This window comes from Triplophysa dalaica, chromosome 19 (assembly GCF_015846415.1).
Source record: "Triplophysa dalaica isolate WHDGS20190420 chromosome 19, ASM1584641v1, whole genome shotgun sequence".
In the NCBI taxonomy this organism is placed as follows: Eukaryota; Metazoa; Chordata; class Actinopteri; order Cypriniformes; family Nemacheilidae; genus Triplophysa; species Triplophysa dalaica.
This window is the reverse complement of record NC_079560.1, coordinates 5,148,431-5,171,393: the sequence shown is the minus strand read 5'-3', so window position 1 is coordinate 5,171,393 and position 22,963 is coordinate 5,148,431. Positions and strand designations below refer to the sequence as shown.

Here is a 22,963-nt window from a genome sequence, read left to right as displayed (position 1 = left end):
ACACACATTACATTTGTTCTTGCAGCTACATAAAAAATGTGTTTGAAACAATAAATCTCAAATGTGTTTCTGTGTAAAATGTGTGGCATACAGTAGATGTTTTACAGAGCATCCCACAAAAATATACCCATTCCATTTGTTTAATGGAAGCCAATTTATTAGACAGCCTAAGTAAATCGGTACACATGAAGTATTCTTTAATTTGTGCTTCAACACTCGCAAACATAGAATCCAAGTAAGTTGAACAGGTTTAGGACGGACTACGTTCTTATTTATTGATATTGTCTGAAAAATAAATGTTATAGAAATCAATCAAACATACACAGTTGAGCGCTATACAACAGCAAGCCCAAAATAAGGTAATATTAAAAATAAAAAAAGAGATTGTTAACCATATAAGCGTTTGCATCACAGAAAACGCGTAGTGCAATATACAACCTGTCCGCCACAACAGTATAGAGGGAAAACGGATTCAAAACGTTAATTGGGGGGTTGCGTTTCTTTGCAAAGCCATTCACCAGTGGAAGATATAACATATAAACTATTAGACAGACAAACAAAAGATAGATATTACCTATTTTTTTCAAAGTTTATCACTACGGCTACAGCTAATACGTCACAAACACATTGGCTTCACATTGGCAAAGAAAATGTTTACTATTTCACAGTCAGAAAATTCCACCAGTCAACAGTGAGACGAAAAACGGTAACATGGCATATACAACAACACGCTACTCAGTGCATGGCCCAGTTAAACATTGTTACTAACCAATGATAAGACTTAATCGGACGAGATACAATACTGAAATACAACTGGCCCTTTTTTGAATTCCTTAAACATTTGCAAGCAGAGGCCTTCTTGACATAAAAAATGAGGTCTCTGTAGGAGACATGAAAATCAAAGAATATGGAAAGTAAATGCTCCAAGAATCGTGGAGGGGGTGACGTCCGCTATCTATGTACAGTGTCTATTTCACTTTTTACTCCTTTTTTTGGCTTGTTTCTTCTTCATCACTGGAGTCCCAGAAGACGGTCATCGTTTTTAATTTGCACTTTTTTTTCAGAGTTTTTAAACATGTCAAAAGGGCCACATAGTAGCGTCCGTGGCATGCACATCTAAAATGAGACAACACCTAACCCCCCGAGCGTTTCAACTGGTCTGCAGTATAGCATTCAGCATAGGAAGTGATATGCGTTATTTTGCCACGCCTTTTCATTTGCATAAAAACCAGTCCCTCCCCCACCCACCATCAAACCGTTAAAAAACACACCAGATAAATAAACGAACGCAAAATGATCTACCATTTACACATTCTAGCAGGTTCCATGACATACAATATTACATTTGGTACTCCTTTAGGTTTTAAATGGCAATGAATAATTAAAACTCGTGTTGACAGTCTAATCATTTGCATCCATTGTAAAACAGAAGAGTACTTACAATGATTCTTTTATTTCAATATACTATATATATATATTTAAATATATATATATATATATATATATAAATGTATAGACTTCACCAATCATCATTTTTTTTCTCTCAAGCAAGATGCATACACAATTTATAGAGGAGGGGGTTGGGGGAAAGGAAGGGTAGGTGAGACGTGGGGTTGGGGTGAGGAAGTTTTTTTAGCTTGTCGGCTCCTCGTCGGGTTTGTTCATCGCCTTGAGAGCGTCAAGGAGCGCCGTTGGGGAGACAATATGGGTTGAACCTGTACAGGTGAGCACCAGGGAGAAAAAACGAAGAAAAGTGCGTTAGCTCTGGACATACACTTGAATGAACTATTGACGTGTTTTCAGCTGCCATGTGTTTGAAAACGTTCCAATTAAAAACCTATGTACAGTACATTCATGATTGAAAAAAATATATACAGTATATTATATTTACATATAGCTGCGGAAAAAATTAAGAGACCATTTCACCATTTTACTGTACGTGTTTAGGTAAAATGATCATTTTTGTTTCGTTCTGTGAACTACTTACAATATTTGTACCAAATTTCAGATTAAAAAAAATATGTTTCTATTTGCAATCATTTGGTCAAAATAACAGAAAAGATGCTCTGTATTTTTCAGAGCTCAAATACTGCAAAGAAAACAAGTTCATATCACTTTTAAGCAATACAACAGTACTATTTGTATTTAGGAAAAGTATTGTATTTTGTTTTTATGTGATAACCTGGATCTTGTCACGCTGGTAGTCTTTCATATTGCTGTTGAATGACTTTGTCACTCCTGAGGTTTGATTTAGTTCAAATTCAACAAACTTTGGAATGGAATGGCCAAAATACATCAAGAAATACTGAATTGAAATGAAAATATGGAGTGTTCTCTTCATTTTTCTGCAGCTGTATATAAGTATATAGTATATATATATATTAAAAAGGAATTGGAGTTTTTTACTTTTTAGATATTTAGCTGAAGACACATTTACAACACATTAGAACAAAACTATCCAAAACATTTGTGCCACAGGGTCACCAGAAAAGGGTCTTTCGTGTGAAATAGTGGCACCCAACATCTTATTGTTGGCACCCTGGGGAACAAATGTTTTATTTTTCTACTTCCTGCTATTGTAAAACTACATCATTCTTAGCAAAGCTGCATGTTTCCAATAATTCTGATTCAAACAAATTCTTTACAGAGCAATAAAAAATGTTTTCAACAATAGCTTATACTGTTAGATTGGTACATTAAGCACAATGTAGCTGCAAGCATATAACTTTGATCTATAACTTTGACCGTGCCAAAATAGGGTCTACCGGGGCAACAACTTGCAGCTTTGCTAATGATTGATTCACAATGAGATTTATAGCTACTAATGAACCATATTTTCCTCAGTAATGGCTGGAGTAGTCAAGACGTGTTTAATGTTGCAGTATGGGTTAGGTCGCCGGCATACTGCATATGGTGATCATTTACAAACACAATAATCCAACAGAAAAGGAAAACTCAAAGGGATATTGCTTTAGCAGGCTGACACTTGAATCATAAATAACTGCACAGGATTTACAGTGCTGTAATATAAAGTATATAATAACCGAGTTTGTTCTGTTTACACAGTAAACAAAACATCTCTGTTTACGGTTCTGGACCACAGTTCGCATTGGTTTGTTTAGAAGTGTGAAGGCTTCGTAATGAACGATTTAATATTTTTAGTAGAAAGCAATGCCTGTGGCATAGCATTAGGGTGGCATAACCCCAAGTTAGTTTGCGATTGTTAGTATTTTAGTGTTTTTGTGGTGAAGCGTTAGTGCTAAAGCATATCTGAAGAACACAGCTACATTACAAGCTTTGGCATCTGCAGAAGAATTAAACAGAGGGTCATTTGAACGCATTCTTTGCAGACGGCCACTTGGTCATGTAGACGTGAGGTGAGGTAGTTTGTGGAACTGGATTGGAAACAAAACCAAATTATCCTGCATTGGCATCCAACATCGACTCAATTACCTCTCCAAAAGAGAAAAGAAAGTTAATAGGATTGCTATTCGGGAAATATTTGAAATATGGTGAGTCTTGAGGGTAGATTAAATCTGCGGAAGCTGGAGCTTGTAAAATTATATTTGGGAAGGCAAATGGAAGTAGCCCTTCCTCGTCCGAAGAAGAGGCGCTATTGAATTAAAAGGAGAATTCTGGGAAAAATGCAGTTTAATCCAGCCCGGCTGAGAGGATGCGGAAGTCAACAAGGATGGTGTCGGGACCCCCACTGCATCTGTCACTCAAATCCGCCCATGACGCCATAGGCTGATACCGGTAGAGGGCGGAGCCTGAGTGAGACTTGCAGGTCGGTCGGACGCTCATCCCTGAGACGTGGTGGCACTGTAAAACGTGAGCAAGAAAAGAAATCCCTTGTGCTGTGGAGGTTCAGAAAGGGATTCTTTGTTCGGCTGTCTTTACTTTGTCAGAGTGTGATTTCTGTCTCCCTCCCTTCCCTGTTTCTCTCTCTCTCTCACTCTTCTGAGGGGTCAGGGTCCTCAAAGGACACCCTAGTGGATTCTCGGAAGTCGGGGTGTCGCAGGTCCATTAGAAATTTGGTTGGGGTGAGCAAGTGAGTTGAACCTGCGGAGGAACAAAGGTGGCTTCACGCTCTGAATGAATCTCATACCGCTCACCGCCTTCAAAAGAGGGTTAATCAAACATCTGAAGAACACCAACGGTTCCCAATAATATCATCTTGGAACTTTGGCTGGGAGTAATAGTGACAGTGGGTAAAAAGAGTTTCATCATTTGCTCCACGTCGGTATCAATATTACAGCCAAATTTGTGTCATTCGGTCCTTTGGGAGTTTGTCCTTTTGTGAAGAGCTGAGCAGACATTATGCAAATGTGGAGCTGCGCATACGGTGGCGTTTCTTATCCGAATCGGTATACTGCGTATAGAAACGTTTACTATGCACAGTATACCGACCTGAAAAGCTCCAGCGATTTAACTCCTGTGAGTGTGAACAGCCATCGCTTCAGAATTGGTCAAAAAACCTGACAGCTAGATAAACGTGTACATCTTAGAAGTAAACGCTAACAAACACACAACACATACACTTACGAACACAGAACACAGCAGAGGCTCACAACTGCAATTAAAGAGCAGTTAAAACAAGACAGCACAAAATACAAGACAAGAGAACAGGAAAAGTTAAACAAGACAGATTCCCAGGCCGGGATATTGTAATCGTACGACAAAAACAGATTAACGGTGTTTATCAGTTTAGAATTTCTATAGTAATGTATTAACCGTTAACTGTTTTTTGTTAGACTCACCAACGATGGCCTCCCATTTGCCATTGGCCTGTGTGACCTCATAAGCACAGCGCATCTCGCTAAAGGACGCGCCCCCAATGATGAAGACCATGACACGAGGGCCCGTGCGGTACTCTCCAGGGGTTTTATTCTTGTGCCAGTGGCCATATCGGGCACTATCGTGAGGGAAAAGCATTTAGAGGTGAGACACTTCAAAACACAATCTTCAAAGTTTCATCATCACTTATGTTTGAAACCTACACATTGTAACCGTCATAGAAATATGTTCCTTCAAATGTCCAATGTGGAATTTTTTGAAGGATCTATTGACAGAAATGCAATAAAATATACAAACCTATGTCTTCAGAGGTGTATAAAGACCTTATATAATAAAGGGTTATGTTTTTATTACCTTAGATGAGCTATTTCTAATTACATACACCGCAGGTCCACTTTCATTGAATTTCACATGTTCTTTCTAAACGGACAAACTGCTCTACAGAGAGCGTTTCGTTTTTATCTACTTTGGCAAATGTCAGTCACCGTATTGCTTCGAAAGGGAGGGTTGGAGCCATTTGCCACCTCGCCACTAGATGTCGCTAAATTTCATACTCGGACCTTTAATATTTTGTTATTGCAATATCATTTTGGGCCTTTCAGTAGCAGTATTTAGACACGAAGTGCATAGAAAATGTATTTATGTATAGTGTCCAGCTCTTATAACAAAGTTGTTTGCATAATAAATTCAATCAATAATTCACCCAATGGGACGAAGCAGCTCCCGAATCTCCCTCCGTGGGAGTCAAGGACTTGTTCTCTCCACAGCTGCTTAAAGAAGCTACACACGTGCCGGGATCATTACTGCTGACCTTATGGAAATAGCCCACTTTCTACTTCTTCTGCTGCTGTTATTGGCCTACACCCCCGCCTGACATAGCAACACCCACAAATCAAGAGATCGATCAAAACGTTCTCCCCATCCCTCTGCACAAATGATCATTGATCCAATTGACTTCTGTCTGAATGCCTGTGCTGAATAAATAATACCATATTTTGTATGTGTGTACCTGACTGCAGAGGTGTTGAAGGAAGAGGACGGGCGTGTTGAGATGTACGGATAGTGTTTGGTGTCCAGCTTATCCTCAATAGCATCCTGCAAGATTAGCAACAACGTGAGGTTACACATTTACACAGAGTGTTAGGTTTCTATATATTGTGGGGACCTTCGATAGCCATCATGACTTTTATACTAAACTGTATTTCCTCTATTGCTGACCCTCAAAAAAACCTCTTGAATTTTTTGCATTTTTTGCATTATTTATTGTGTTTAATAATCTATTTCCACAATGAAGGTAGATCAGATTTTTACCATTCTCGTGGGAACATTTGGTATAAAAACCTGCACACAGTCTACTCTTATAAAACAAAAATATGTGCGAATATCACTGATCGATATAAATGACTGGATTGCGCCTAGAACGTTAAACCAACAGCAGGAGGGGAAGCCACCCCGGTTGCGCCGCCATCTTGGTATGATCAACTGACAGACAACGCAATTGACTTACAGTCAAAATGACCCGCTTTTCATCATATAAGGCGCGCGATAAGGTTTTAGTTCACATGTGTGTTTAAATTAATTGTTCCTTTTGATGTTATTTTGAGCAGAATTGCGACGTATAGAAATCGATGTATAGAAGGGGAGCCTTTATTGCAAACTGTTGTAATGGCACATGTGTAAATGTTTAGAAATTAAGCTTCACGACTTAAAGAACATACACAGCCTGTATTTATCTCTATTTAGATTTCAGAACAAGCACATTTGGCATATGTTGAGCTGTCTCGTGAGTCTGATATGTACGCTACTGTAATGAAAATGAACGTAACTCACTATATATATAATAAAACGGGAAAATTCCCAACTTTAAATAATTAACCATTTACATGCTGAAGACATTTGCGTTGTAAGAATGTACCGCGAGACTTTAGATATAAAAACGGGGACTGTTAAGTGACTGTTTAATCATTAATATGTGATAACTCCCTATTAATTTAACAGAATGTTGGGCAAACCAAACATGGCGGCGCGGTACCTTCAGTGTAATGACATCATGAGCAATCATGTCATTTGTATAGATCAGTGGGGAATATACAAAAAAATATTATGCAATATATTAAATAATACTTATATATACATATGAAGAGCTTTTTTTCAAAACGCATTAAAATGTCATGCCATTTTACTGTGTACTAAACCTATTTACTGCTCCATCAATGTTTCATTGTCAAATTGCTATATTTCCTTGTTTAAAACGTTCTGCAAGATGCAGTTTCTTTCCAAAGCGCTATAAGTGCCGAACCTGTTTTTAGCCTAAATGCGATATGTCCTTTCGACCAATCAGAATTCGCTCCTTAGTGGAATTTGTATGCGTGTTATTTTTAAATGATTTGTTGTATGTGGTGGAAAATATTGAAACATGAAATTGAAAATATTTATTTTATTTTACTATTTAGTCTGTTACTATTTATTTTATTTGGCTGTTATTTATTTCATGCATTTGAATTTATTTGATTTATATTAATTTATAGTATGAGTCCCTGATGTCATATGTTGCAAGTTCTCTTGTTTGTTTGTTTTAAAAAAGAAATAAACCCACATTTTTTTAAAAAAAAGGATGGATTTGCAGCGTTTTGAAGAAATAAAAATAAACTTTGAATTATAATCGACAATATTGTTGTTTCATTTAACAATCATTGTTTAACATGTTCAGACTGAGCCAACAGACCATTTTAACAGGATGCATTAAATGTTAATAAAATGTATGGGTCTAGGTAAAAAAATGTCATTTTCATAAAAACTATTAAAATGGATTTATAGCGTTTTGGAAAAGAGCTCTTCATATATATATATTAACAAAAATTATTCTGATATATTTTAAGATATATATACTTTTTTATAAAGTTATTGTTAATATATAGGAACCAAAATAAGATTAAAATGTTTTGTGCATTCAACCCAGTTTACAGTTTGTATGTAAAACTGTGGGTAAACATTTACCTCCATGATATCCTTGATCAGTGGGGTCCAGCGAGAGAGCTGGTAGGTCTGCTCGCTCACACGCTCCTTACGGTCGAGCTTTTTGCCCCTGCGGAGAGTGGACTGCAAAATACAGATTATGAGAAATGTTGTATGTCAGACATGAATTGCCCTTTAACACACAAGGAAATGTGTTTCATCATAGAGCTAATGAAAAACAGGAAGTGGACGGCATACATCTGTGATGATTGGGATGCCCAGGTTAGCCATATTGGTGATGATCTCACTGTCCTCAGGAGGGATCTGGGCATGCTGGATCAGCTTGTTGAGGTTCTCCTCTGTGATTCCTGGTTTTCCACAAACAAGCCATATTACAAAATGGCAGATCAAGCTGAGATGTAAAATGTCCGCCTAATAACAACTGCTTCTCTTACCGTTTTTAAGGAAAATGTAGAGCAGGATGATGCGGATCTTATCGTAGGTGGTGACGTTGGCATCCAGCAAGATGGGCACGATCGCCCTCATGGGATCTTTGATCTTTTCACCCTCTGCATCAGTTCCCATAGCAAGATCCTGTGGGGCAGCCAAACAAAACACGGTTCATAAATGATACTTGGCATGATGAGAGAAAAATAATAAGTAAGGAAGATTTCTTTGAGATGTTTTTTTTTCTTCATGATTTTTATAGAGACGTGTTATGTGCACCTGCTCTACACGGCACAGCTTGTCCACGGTTCCCTGGTAGTGCTTCATGCAGTCTTCAGCCAGCTGCAGGTGGGTCGAGTACTAAACAGACAGAATTTAAATGTCAGAAGAGTAGTGTTAAGATATTATGTATACGGTTTCTCATGATAGATATCATTCACCTTGCTGAGCTCTTTCTGGTATTGTGGCATCTTCTTGAGCATTTGAGACAGGTCCCGCATGGTGGTCTGAAGCAGAACAAACACAGGTCAGATCACACACAGACAGTATTACATCTCACTGCAAAAAAAAATTATACTTTGTATTTTTATTATTTGCCATACAAATATCAAAGAAATATGTTGAAAGAAGCAATATCACACAAAATATTAAGTATTCTTCTGAAAAAAATAAGTTTGTGCTGAAACAATAAAAAAGGTCTGCCAATGGGATAATAAGAAATAAACCAAATTCAAGTTTCAACTTCACTCTATAAACTTAATTCAAGTTAAGTTTAAATATATATACAGTATATATACTGTATCATGAAATTAACAAAAAAATATATATTACATGTACATGTCATGCATGTAATGCATGTAATTCAATTACATGTTTGCATTTGGCAGACGCTTTTATCTAAAGCTTCTTACATTGCATGATATTATACATTTGTATCTGAGTATGTGCAATCCCTGGGCTCGAACCCATGACCTTGGCATTGCTCACGCTATGCTCTTACCACTAAGCTACAGGAAAATGTAATAATATAAATAATATTAGAAATAATATTTATATATGGGTAATTGACAGACACAATTGACATTAAACATTGTAATATTAACTGTTTGATTTCTAAATGTTGCTATTTTATACCATCAGACACATATATATTTTTCCGCAAAACAAGACTTGACATTTTTTTCATTTTGATTCTCAACTATATGATTTAATTTAAGGGAAAATATTAAATATTTAATCATTTCTGCTGAAAAAGTAAGACAAAGTTGTTTTGCAGTGTTTCAACTGGTCAGATGCAATTCACTTAACAGTTAAGCTAGTAAACATGTATCTCCATTGATTCTTTATGTATCACATTATACGCCAAACACGATGTGATGGTGCAATAAATTATAAAAAGTATCTTTTCCACGTTATTTAGAGTGTTTGTCTGTGATATGCCATGGGGCTACAACGGATTCTATATTATAAATAGTTGTTTTTTAAATGATGTGTAAGCCGTTGCTTTACAGTCTGCATAAAATGTAATATAGCACAATATGTCACAGCGTGTTGCATATGCGCTTGTGCTGTGTCAGTAAGTCAATCAATACTAATCGTACTGTAGCCTCAAAGCGTTTTCTTATGAGTCAGCCATCGCCGTTTCAATTCGCCTGCCAACGCAATCTCATCTGCCAGGCTATCCTCCCTGACCCACGCTATACAATTCTGCACTTCCTACTCCACCGGACCCCTCCCCCTCCATTCAAACCCCGGCGTACCTTCTCCCCAGTGTTCATCCGTTTACTGGCAGAAAATTCCTTCAGGGATCGTGTGACCTCCCTGTGAGAGAGGAGAACCGCAGAGAACGTGTTCGGTGTTATTAAAACAAAGGACAAAAGAAATACATAAAATGACATCAGAGATGTATAATATGAAAATGTCACTCACTGAGAGACCTCAGCGATATGTTTGTGTCGTAGTGCCACCCAGAGGTCATCGTCTTCATGCAGCAGGACTTCCTTCTCACGAGAGTCACCCATTCCGCCGGAATCATACCTAACAGGCACGAACCAAACTGAACTCACAAACCAACTAACTAGTGATTTGTGTTCATTCCGCAAATACACTTTTTTTTTGCTCAATCTGTGTTCATCCCACTCACTTGTACACATCATTCTCGATGGGCAGCAGGTCGTAAGCCATAGCTTGGAAGGTGAGCTCGTGCAGGACGGGAGAGGCAGGATCGAAACCCCGGTCCAGAATGATAAGCTGAGACCTGGCCTTGTCCGGACCCTGCAGAGAGACGTTAAGATGTTTTAAAGATGTGTTGACGTTTAGAAGAAGGCGTTTTTAGCGAGGTGTTGCTCACCTCTCCCATTGTGGGATCATCGGCCTTATAGGCGTCCAGTTTGTCTTGAAGCAGCTGAGCCAGAGTGGCGTTATCTTTATACTCCCTGTGCAGGTTTGAAGATAAACAGATGTTTGAGTCTCTTTCTGTATTGTTTTTCTCTACTATGAGCGATCCGTGTCTTACCCTCGGTATCGTACAGCAGGATACTCCTTCAGCGTGGCACAGAGAGTGGCCAGCTGCTCGGCAAGTCGCTCCATCACAGTGTTCTTCAGCTGGGTCTTATGAGGACTGTAGAAGCTCTGAAAGGCGTCGGGGTTGTCCAAAGAAAACACCTAAAAACAGAACCATAAAATATAAATATGACTAATCGGATGTAGGGGAGAATCTCTCCAGCGTTTTCATTTACTATCACGTCAAATATTATCGTTTGTTTTGATTAAGGTTGTGTTTTCCACATACCGTGTATGTTTGTGTCTCCTCTTAGCTCGGCCTCTTTGAAACGTGAAGATTTTTTACCAAAGCTCATCGCTCTGAAAAGCGAGGTGTGCTCTGATTGGCTAGTTAACCAGTGTGTAGTGATTGGTCGAATACTGCAAGCGTGTGACGGAAATGTCACGCCTCTCACCATATTTGGGACCTCAGGTTCCAAAGCAATTGTACTGACAGGTACGCCCACCTTACATGCGTATATATGTGGGCGGTCTTAGTCAAATCATACCACGAACTGACGTAGATTCGTGGAGGTGTGGTTACACGAGGCGTTTCAGGCAGGTCTGGGTGAGCATTCGCTTTTAGATAGAATGCATCTTTTGTTCCGATACCTTCATTTTTGCAATTTAACATGTCTAATACATGCATGGGCAACTTATAACACACCAAAAACACATATTCGCGCTATATGACCCCTTTAATTGCTTTCATGTTTCACAGTTGAATCTTTCCCTTCCTATGGCTCATTCACAAGCGCCCCTCCCCACCCTCTCTCAGCACAAGGTCACATGATTCTCCTTCTGCTCAGCAGATGGATGCTCTGTGCTTTCCCCCTCTCATGAAGGCCTCTGATTGGCTGCTGCTTTCTGTGGATGCTGCGTCTGCCAATTAGGCGGGGCCGAGCGAGGCACACCGAGCAGCATCACGGCAGGGGAAAAGCACTGCTCCTCTCACTCCACTGAATTAATCATAGCAGACAGCATCAGCAGCAAGGCATTATGGGTCAGACTGCAACCCCCACCCGTAGCCTCAGAGCTGTTCTGGAACACTCTGTTTGAACAGAGCTACACTGGGTGTGTTACTCATGGTGATGTTTCTAGAACAGGCTACATGGATTTCTGGCATTCGTCTTTATTCTCATCTCCTTTGGCTTTTGATTTGCTCACCTGGGACTCATACGGCAGGAAAGCAATGTTGATCTCAGTCAGGGTTTTAATGGTTTTGGATGCCCGGCTCTTCACCACTTCATTGAACAAGGGATCCGGGCAAGCTGCAATAAAGGCATGCAGATTAAAAAATATATGAGGTTTTATGATGCATTCATGTATGCATGTAGTATCGTCGTTTGATTAAAAAGGGCATTGATTTATCAATATTAATATTTATGATTTATCTGATTTTATATTTATCTAGTATTTTCTCAAGAAAATGTAGGTATCGCTTGCCTTCGAAACTACAGTATCATGCTGTGATGCCAAGGGGTTGCTAAAGTGTTCTGACTGGTTCTGACTAGTCCATTGCTATGAACATACTGTAGGGAGTTTTAAAAACTGTTGCATTTTTAAGCGACACTAGTTTTTGGAAAATAAAATACAGTCCTGGCGTGATCTTAAACTTTAAATAAAATGTTTGACTTTGTTTTTTATTTAAATCTACTGTACTAATATGATGTATTAGGCTGTAAAAATAAAACACAACACAAAAATCTTATTAAATCAAGATTTTCTATAGATTATTACTTAACGAGAGAATTAACAAATATTAATAACAGATGTATGCTTTATTTAATGGGAGCTTATTGTTTTTCTAAAGATTTTTTGTATATTTAAATAAAACCCATAATGTCTGCGGTGGGATTAAATACATATTGTACAAATACGCGCCCCAGGACATCACTTTTGGCCACAATTGTAGGAAAACGTATTTGTTGATGTTCCAAAGTTAATTTAGTATATTAAAATTGTAGTTAAAGAATGCAATAGTACGACATGTTTATGAAAATTTACACACAACATACACAACGAGTAAAAACTAAAAGTCTTAGTAAATAAAAAATATTAATAAAGTATCCTACATACTATACTATACTAATGTGCAGTATGCTTCTGCTAAAATAAGTTCATTTATATATGGTTATTTACTACCGAGTCACTGAAGCTATACTACCTTCAAATCATATATTTTATGTTTCAATCCACATATAACAGCATTGTTTTACAAATTAAAATCGTTCAAACAAATGATTTGACTGAGTGCTTGTGTAGTAGCCTCATCACTGCTGTAGTGTGACTGTATAACGCTTGCAGGGCTCTTAAAGTACAGTTGAGTACCCCCATATACTCACAGTCAGTAAAGAACACATGAGCCCCTTTATATTTCGCAGAATGAGGATCTTTGAAGTCATTGATAAGAGTTTGCACGGACTGTAAAAAGAAATACAAGAGTGTCAGATGACAGTCTGCGCTAAAGGTGTGACTTTGCTGTATTAGCGTGCTATGAAAGCAGCGTGTTGGAGTACCTTATCAGTAGGAGTGATCAGGTAAATAGCCTCCAGTGAAGGTAGAGGCTCTCTGCGTTTGTTGATGTCTTCAACAACTAAAAGAGAAACAGCAAGTGAGCCTCAAAAAAGTATATACTGTATATATATTTCATTTTGATCCATTTTTAGAATTATTATATTATACAAGCATATAGCATACTATTTGTATATATTTTAACATATTTGTCCATTTTTAGATTGTGTTATATTGTACATTTGTAATTGTGAAGCTTCGGTTAGTTACAACCTGTTCGAATCATTAGTCAGCAATATGTAAAATGCATTATTCCTTTGTAATGACCCATTCAGGCCTATTCAACAGATGCATGATCTCATGAATGAGCATTGTTTCGACATGAATCGATCCTATATTTTGGCATTTTGGCTGATGTCTAAAACACAGGGTTACTTACTGGTGATGCCCTCTGTCATGATATCAGTCATTTTGCAGCAGGACGACAGCATCCTCATGCTGAGCTGGTCCACAATCAGAGCCTACAAAGAGATTACAGATTCACTTCATACCAGAGATACTGTAGGATGGATGGATGGATGGATGGATGGATGGATGGATGGATGGATGGATGGATGGATGGATAGATAGATAGATAGATGGATAGATGGATAGATGGATAGATGGATAGATAGATAGATAGATAGATAGATAGATAGATAGATAGATAGATAGATAGATAGATAGATAGATAGATGGATAGATGGATAGATGGATAGATGGATAGATGGATAGATGGATAGATGGATAGATGGATAGATGGATAGATGGATAGATAGGATAGATAGATAGATGGATAGATGGATAGATGGATAGATGGATAGATGGATAGATGGATAGATAGATAGATAGATAGATAGATAGATAGATAGATAGATAGATAGATAGATAGATAGATGGATAGATGGATAGATGGATAGATGGATAGATAGATGGCATGTAAGGATGGCATGGTCAATATGGTGATGAGGTGATTGAAATCATCTTACCTTCCATTCTCCCTTCTTCTTTATCTTCTTGATGACATCATTCATAATCTCTGTAGGGGTAAATTAATCGGATTAGTCACGGGCTGTTTTTCTGATTTTAAAATGTACCATTTATATGTATGTGTTTAGGTAAAATGATCATTTTTCATTATATGAACTACTAACAACATTTCTACATAATTTCAAAAAAAAAAAAATGTTTCTACTGCATTTATTTGCAAAAAATGAAAACTGTAAAATCCTAATATAACAGAAATGCTCCTCTGTATTTTTTCAGACTGAAAAGTTTTCACTGTTTTTGTTTCCATCGAGTTTCATGCTTTTAGTCTTTCACATTCTTGAGGTTTGATTTTGTTGAAATTCAACAGAAACGGGATGGCCACAAAACGCTGATTAAAGGAAAAACATTTCCGCAGCTCTAGATCTCTATATATGTCAGTATTCACTTCATATGCAACAACAATAACATGAAAGTTCAGACCAATTTATAATAGAAAACCAATTGCGGACATCTTATGTCAGAACCAGGATCACACTGTGCAACAAAACAGGAAGCAGCTTGTGTGTCCACAAATAATGTTCATTTCATTCATAGCACATGGTATCAGATATCCCATGATCAAGGGCACAAAGTGATGAAATGTCTCTTTTCTTGTGTTCATGGAGTCCAGTTCACACAGTTGTGTTTTTTGCAAATGTCCCACAGTAGCTCTAACATGTTACCTGGGAGTACCACAGAAATACTACACTATGTCACATTTTCTAATCCACTAACATAGTATATTTGAATTATTAAGGTATAAATCAAATAAGACCAAGAAAGTAAGACACTATAAAATCTCATCTGAGACGGAGAAAGCATTTGCTCGGGCAGCAATTGAATCTTCAATACTTTTAGAATCTCACTCCATTCAGATCCTTAGATTGTGCTTTACAGACTTCACGTTACAAAGAGTTAAATGAACATCATATCATAGCGAATTTAATCTAGACAGATTGAGAGGTGAACTCTCTCTCTCTCTCTCTCTCTCGCTCTCTGTTATTTAATCTGATGTACATAATCTCATCATGCAGGGATTAGGCAGAGTGGACCATGTTTGAGGAGTTAAGGCCAATATTAGCATGATCTTGATAGCCATCTGGTCGTAGTGTTAGAATAAATGTGTTCAGGGTGATTTTGTGGTTGACATTGGATTATGTGTGTTTAAACAAATGCCATGTTTTAGTGAATGGCGAAGAGATTAGCAAGCTGTTTCAAAAACTGAAAGAAGAAACATGTGTTTGCATGATTTTCTATACTGCTTAAAAAATATTATTAACAATGTCATCATAGCCATGTCCTGAGATGCTTATGTACTGCAAAATTGCTCTCTTTTCACACCATCATGATGTTATTTCTTGTTTTCAATAATATTAAAGTGATTCATACTGTAAAAATTCAGTAGAAGTAGTAAGTATCTATCAGCTGTGTCCAGTCTATGAATACAACTGAATATCTCACAAAATATGTTGATTCATGCAGGAAATTAAAGCTTAAACAAAGAATAACATAAATGTAGCCATACAAATCGTCATCATTGGCTTGTTAAGTAAATTAAGAAAATAACACTAAATTAAACCCTTTAAGAGGTTTGCGTTGAAGTCTGTCACCCCCCCAGCTGTCTCTGGGGGGCACTTTATATCAGTCATGTGATATCAGCACTTCCCCCATCAGCCTCAGTTCACTTTTACCCAAGATCATCTGAGACCGATGTGAAAACATTTTAATGTGCAAATGGAGGTTAATGCTGCAGGCGACGGGACAAAATACACAGAAGAATACAATGAATGTCAAATACTGCGGCACGCCTTTAAACCAGTCACTATAGCTATATGGTGTGAATTATTTTACATTAAACTCAATGTATGGATTTAACATCTTAAGTGATCTATGGCATTCTTGCGAGGGGATTTTTGCAGGATCATATACATGCAGACTGTTCAGACTTAGTTTTTAAATGCACGGTAAGGTTGCTTTGGATAAAAGCCTCCGCTAAATGTAAATGCAAATGTCATGTCTGAATAGGCTTTTCTCTAAATTACAACGTGTACAAAGGATATTGCAGTTACCATGGAGTCAAACTCTTATGTAAAGGAGTGTCCTCAGAGCAGACCACAGGAGTCAAGACACCATTTTCCCTTTCGAGTGATCTAACAAATCAATTCCGTTCAGTGTTAATATAAATCCTAAAGTGTGTTTTTACCTTCTGCGTCAGACCTACGGCGTTGCGTTTAGCTGTAGGTAACGTGCTGGTTTTCACAGTGCTTGCGTTCAGCGTAGGGTCCGCGCCGAGTTGACACGTTGTTACATATTTGGAGAGGTGTGCTCAGGCTAAGGCATAGGGTACCGTGTAGGTCCATAAATCGCCCTTCCCTGTGTATGCAACAATTTAGGTTTAAAACCTTTAACTGCCACTAGGGCGGCGACTCTTTCTGCCCCACGGCCTTCTCTCACTGAACGTCTTCTCACTTAAAGATGAAATCTCTCCTGAGTACACCAATTTGAGTCTTGTCTCTCTTTAGCTCTCTACTCTTCATATTTAACCTCAATGTGGATGTCTTAATTAAATAGAAGCTGCCATTTGATGTTAAGCAGACATCTGGTTAAACTTGGTGTTTTTTGCCGTCATATTTAAATGAAGCGTTGGTAAATATGTCTGTATGTTAAGCATTTGGCAACGTGTCCACTGTTGGTCAGTGGAGAAAACTGTATAAGCGCTCATCGCTGTAGATTTAACCCTCTGTAGTGTATGTTTCCTTCAAGGCACGTGCCTCTCATTTCATGACCCACTTTTACACTCCGTCTCTTAGGATTTCACAACGATTTACCTTAAAGAGACAAACTTCTCTTATCCTGCTGGATATGCATCACTGATACAATTTAAGGGACGCTGAAGGATCCTGATAAAAATTCGAGGTCAAATTATTGCCATGGAATAGGTTTTTTTTCTTTATCACTGCTAAAATGTGTTATAAATAAGAACCATTTTTGGATGAATGGTTTCATAAACATATAACATCCTTTCTGTTTCACAAAACGTTCTTTGTTGTGGAAAAAGGTTCTGTATAAAAAAGTAAGAAAGAAATGGTTGAATGAGTCAATGGTTCTTTGGGGAAAACCAAAAATGTGAGCCTGGACCACAAAACCAGTCTTAAGTTGCATGGGTATATTTGTAGCATTAGCCAACAATACATTGTATGGGTCAAAAACATTTATTTTATTAAGTAAAATGTTCCATGAAGTTTTTTTTTAAATATTTATGAGTGGATACAGCAAAATTTGCGAAATTGGCCGGAAACTTCACTTTCGCTGCTTTTTTTGGAATTACCCACTCAAGTTTGGTATCTATGATAAAGCATTTTCCGCTTTCAGGTTCATCTACAATGCCATTACATCGGTAAGCCAATAGAGAGAGTTAAATCAAACCTGTTTCTTCTTAGTACCGGCCTGCTACAGCACCTACGATGGCCAACTTTAGAGGCGATTTTCTCAACATTTTACACTTTTTGCACCCTCAGATTCCAGATTTTCAAATCGTTTCTCAGCCAAATATTGTCTTTATCTAACCATACATCAATGAAAAGATCATTTATTAATTTTTCAGATTATGTATAAATCTCAATTTCACAAAATTGACCCTTGTGTCCAGAGTCACAAATGGTTATTTTATGGCACCACAGTAAAGCAGTAGAACCTTTTTAAGAGTGTGTGACTTTAAAGAATCCTTACGAAGACACTTTTCATTGTAGTTTGAACTGTATAAAAACAAGAATTTCCTTATAATCATATTATCATGGTTGTATATCATCACCATGTGGTTGCCTGTAGCTGAATTACAGCCATTTATCCGTGACGTTCTCTGTCTTGTGTGATGATGCGATTTTGTTCATGTATCTGACAGACACTGCTGAACCCCAACCAACGTCATTGGGTCCAAGGACGAAGCATCAACCCACACACACACTTCCACAGTGTTTGCTGTCCTGCTGGTATAGAATTACAGCATGCTGAGTCACTCACTACGCAACACACAAATGAAACCACAGTTTTTGAAAGAGGAGTAATGATGCTGACATGTTTGTGTTCCTCATCATCCATGCAAAGCCAAAAGCCATATATTAACATGCTGAAACCACAACGCGCGACATTCGTAGGTTGATTTTGTCGTAAATTGAAATCATATTCGCTCTAAAACGTTTTATTTGAATAGTTAGACTGTTACCGAATGTCATATTGGTTGACAAATAACTTTGCACACTGACACAAAGACATTATGTAATGAATTTTACAGGTTCATTAATAATTCAAAATGAGAGCATTTCTCCCTATGTGAATTTTCATATTTTATACACAAGCGTAATACCTTTGTTCATCATTATTTTATATTGTAGTATACCATGGTTGATCTGTGTATATCTGTCACAGTGGGTCCACAGAAGAGACAATGCTTTATATCCTGAGATTTTTATGTCCCCAGATCTCTACGTGGGCTGATTTTAATAGAAAAGCCGTAAACCCGGGCTATCTGAGAGGGATTCTGGGTAATGCCTTCCCCAATAGGGAAGAAGGCAGGGAGCTAGAAATAAAATCTTTATTCTTCAACTTGATCACTGAGTGCCAAATAAGATCTGCTGGAACACTGCACGGAAAATGTCAAGGGAAGTAATCCCGGGAAATGACAGGCCAGCGAAAAGCCATGCAGTTGTATGCCAATACACAGTTTGATTTATTCCACAATGCTTTGCGGTTTGCGGATTTCCAAGACTGAACTGGTCTTCTGTATTGAAATATGAGTGATTGTCAACAACTGAAATATTACTGAAGCCTATTTAAATGAATCTGGCCCTCTTTGGTTTGTCATCAGTGTTGCAGATCAAACATCTCCAACATTTAAGTATTGTGGATGGTAGTGTTTTATTTCATCAGAAAATTCTGATTCATCTTCTTTCTCATTCAGATCATGATGATCAAAATTCACCATCATTATCATGCTAAAGTGTCTGGTGTCTATTGTTTATACACAATGTCTAAGATGTTTGATTCTGTGTTGGATAACTCCATCATTACATTTAATACATAATACATTTCTAACCCCAATAGTTCATCAGAGTGTTTAAATATTTTTGGAAAAAGATAAGCTTGTGTGTATAATAAGGGTTGAAGATAAACTCTGAAGGACCTCTACTATTGTGTATGATATTCAGTGGCGTTAAAGGGACAGGGCTGTCTTTCTCCTCCAATAATTGAAGGGGCTATAAATGTCGTTAGTTTATGTCGAGCATGAATCACACGCTTACGGTTTGCCTTAGGGCACACAAACTGTCCTCTCCTCACATGCCAGGGGTGCAAAAATGTACACACATTATCAAGTCTTAAGACTCTTTTCTTATGGTATTGTGCCCTTGAATGATATTGAAAAAAAACATTGTCATCTAAAGGGGTGTCACGTACCAGGTGTTGCATCTGTGTGGGCGTTTATGAGTTTTATGAACACATCTTTTCTTCCAGATGTCATAGAGGGTGTCACTAGATCTCATTGAAGGTTGTCCACTACTCTACACATTAAATCAGGCTTGGCAGGAGTTTTCAGGTAATTTCATAAAATGTAAAAAATGCAGATTATATTTGTACAATTCAGAGGTTTTCAAGTATATTGTTTTTAAACCTTTTGTACAAATTAAATATGCATAGAATGCCTCCCTGTATGCTGAATGTAATTCAAACTAGTTAATAGGACATTCTTTAAACTTGATTCATAAAACTGGAACAATGTAAAAGACTTAATAACTGGTTCATTCAGATCTATGCTAATGTACATGAAAATACTTTGATTCATTCACACAGTTTCTTTCAATGTGAACTGTGTGTTGTCCTTCAGCACTGCATCTTATTTAATCCTGCAATGCACATCTTCCCTTTTGGAGAAAATGTTGCATCTATTAATTTAAAAATAAAGCAAATTATGTTGCAAGTGCATTTGGTCAGTTTTATATCGAGACATTTGTATTCTAAATTTGCTCTTAACACAAGCGTATCAAACCACACCAAAACCAATCCACCCTGCCCTTCGTGGAGAAAGAGCATCCAGAGCAGGTGCTCACAGTGGTTGTGTCTTTTTATCAATGCTGGTAACGATCATGTTTCAGTCAATACAGAATACACAGTGTTCACCTCTCATTTACACCGGACAATGCAACTGTGCATTTATAAAATCGCGTTTTATATGTTTTATTGTGCCTAACATATGGTATTTTGGCACAATTTTATATTACGAAAACAAACAATTCTGAATGTATAATGCAATAGCCTAATGCGGGAATTTCTGCACATAGGACTAATGCATTTGCCTGAATGGTAACATTCATAAGTTACACATAAATGTAAAGGATGAGAATAATACAAATTACATTAAAATGTATGAGTGGTGTATTTTATAGCCTAATGTTTCGATTCAATTCAATTCTAAGCTTTCTAGGCCCGACATGTACAATCCGTATAGTCTACTGTAGAAGGCAAACATGCCCATTTCGTGCCGCATTAATAAAAAAAAAAAAAATCTAAAATGAAAGCACAACCCCGACCTGTATTTACTTAACGTCATTCTGTTCCCAAAACGATCTTTTTGCCAGTAGGCACTGGCAAGACAAACATGGCAAGCGGAAATATCTGAATGATGCGCATTTGGTGCGCGTTTCCACGATTCAAGCGAGCCACTCCGCCATTTAACCATCTATCTGGATAAGCACGGGGATGCAAGCCATCTGCATTCATGTTAAATCTATGGGTACTTCCTTCCAGGGCACATCAGTTCACCAGCTGGACTAATATATTACACTGTCTATCAATCATATGGGTGAGGCTTTGCCTACAAGCATTAGCCTGATCTTTGAATGTAGAAGGCCGTTTTTCAAAGATCTTTTATTCGTATAATACCACACATATATATATCTGATATTAAAACACACAAAAAAGCGCACTGTTTTGTCGACACAGTCCTGCGTAATTCATTTCCATGTACGTGCAGAACAAGGGCGTTCCTGTGGTGGACCATCTTTATTAAGTCTTACTGCTGATACTAATTTCCTATTACATGTTTTGAGTCGAATCTAAATGCGGAGGGGAAAACGCATTTCTGTCGTTTTCCACTGATGCACTGTGCGCATCCGCAACGGCCCGTCTCCGAGAGTCATGTCCTGGCCGTGCAGCACAATGGCAGGGATATCAACCAGCCGCATCCAGGGGGAACCACACACGCAAATGAACAGTAAAGAGACATGCAATGGGCCTACGATAAAATATCACGTACAATTGGATAAACCTTAAAGCAAGACTACAAAATATCTGCAGTTGAGAATTAACATCATCTTACTTTCGCCAACGACCGCCTTTAATCCAATTGGTGCCATGATGCTTCTGTGTGTTCGCTGTATCTTTTCCTCTCTCTCCTCTTGCTGTATTCCGCCCCTGTCTCTGATAGTGAGATGGTGCGCACCTCACTCAGCAGCTGACTGCGGAGATTCGTCACTGCGTAACCGCCCCTCCCTTATGTGTTATTGCCCACCGCCGACAGAGATCCGCTTTTGCGTATTGCCAAGCGCTAAAGCCGCAGACACCGAACCGTTAAACGGGGTCGTGTACAAGCGATTTCACCACTGATTCTCATACCACGATACATAACGATAATACAAACGTATGTCTATAAATTAAACGTTTATTTCCGGTTGGCACGTCTGTGATAAGCACCACGTCGTAAAGTTTCGACAGTAATAATTGTGATAGTTAACTAAAGCATTCATTTGGTTTGGCGTCTTTGTTCTATTTTTAAAAACCAGGGAATATTTGTTTGAACTATTATGACAATGAGATGACACATGTCAGTCCCTAACTCACCCGTGTGATAATGGGAAAAACTGCCGTCAAGCGCAGCATTTCAATTACCACTTTTGTCCACTAGGCGACGGCACAGGTCTACTTTTCGATACCAGATCCATTTACGATTTTCATAGATGTAAAATTATATTGTGGTTATACGATTTTTTGTATTATTTTTTATTATAATTAACCTATGGACCCGGAATAATTTCATAAGCGTCGTTTAAACTGCCGGTTGGAGCGATGTATTATTTAAAACCATCAATTAAATTATATTCAAATTACATTTCTATATTTCTCAATTGTATTTACATTTACATTTAGGCATTTGGCAGACGCTTTTATTGCTTTTATCCTATACATTTTACATAGGTATTTGCACTCCCCTTGGATCGAACCCACAACCTTGCGTTGTTAACGCAATGCGTTACCACTGAGCTACAGGAAAGCTGTATTAAGCCTTTTAATATCTTTCCCTGTGATGACACGTTATTTGCGTTTATTGTTGAAATTAATTCACATGAAAGACCTAATAATCTTGAAAGTAAAAACACATAAAACAAACGGTACACAAAACAAAATTCACAACGTCATCTACAAAGTTTGAATCATGCTGTTCTGTACATTAAGGATGGGCAACCACTGAAATATTGCATTAATCTCTAAAAAAATAGCTGTGAATAGAAATACACAAGTGGTATAAATTGGGTGTGTCGTGCTCACGTGCTGTCTAAACCACACCCACTTACTGTCACTGATTTCTGTGAAC

The 22,963-nt window shown here is 37.8% G+C and overlaps 1 protein-coding gene across 2 annotated transcripts; it reads right to left on the bottom strand.

The window, feature by feature from the left end:
• Positions 1 to 176: 176 nt before the first annotated feature.
• On the bottom strand, positions 177 to 21,830 carry stxbp1a (syntaxin binding protein 1a). Of its 2 annotated transcripts, XM_056731388.1 has the most exons (20): positions 21,692 to 21,830; positions 14,283 to 14,332; positions 13,694 to 13,775; positions 13,260 to 13,336; positions 13,086 to 13,164; positions 11,908 to 12,011; positions 10,715 to 10,863; positions 10,550 to 10,634; positions 10,343 to 10,473; positions 10,129 to 10,236; positions 9,960 to 10,020; positions 8,640 to 8,705; positions 8,479 to 8,559; positions 8,208 to 8,346; positions 8,011 to 8,120; positions 7,795 to 7,896; positions 5,807 to 5,892; positions 4,761 to 4,915; positions 3,901 to 4,062; positions 177 to 1,715 (listed from the first exon to the last, which is right to left on the bottom strand). In XM_056731388.1, the coding sequence occupies exons 1-19, from the start codon at positions 21,726 to 21,728 to the stop codon at positions 3,953 to 3,955; spliced, it is 1,812 nt and encodes a 603-aa protein (XP_056587366.1). In that variant the 5' UTR covers positions 21,729 to 21,830; the 3' UTR covers positions 177 to 1,715; positions 3,901 to 3,952. The 2 variants fall into 2 exon arrangements, with proteins under 2 accessions (XP_056587366.1, XP_056587368.1); XM_056731390.1 differs by lacking the exon at positions 3,901 to 4,062.
• Between the last annotated feature and the right edge of the window lie 1,133 nt (positions 21,831 to 22,963).

What these genes read in the sequence shown, in the direction of transcription:
- stxbp1a (XM_056731388.1), bottom strand. Translation starts at nt 21,728, where the DNA reads ATGGCACCAATTGGATTAAAGGCGGTCGTTGGCGAAA. An exon ending in TCCTGCCGTATGAGTCCCAG is followed by an intron (nt 10,864 to 11,907) that starts GTGAGCAAATCA and finishes TTCTGTTTTTAG; the next exon opens with GTGTTTTCTTTGGACAACCC. An exon ending in GGATGAACACTGGGGAGAAG is followed by an intron (nt 8,706 to 9,959) that starts GTACGCCGGGGT and finishes GTTCTGCTTCAG; the next exon opens with ACCACCATGCGGGACCTGTC.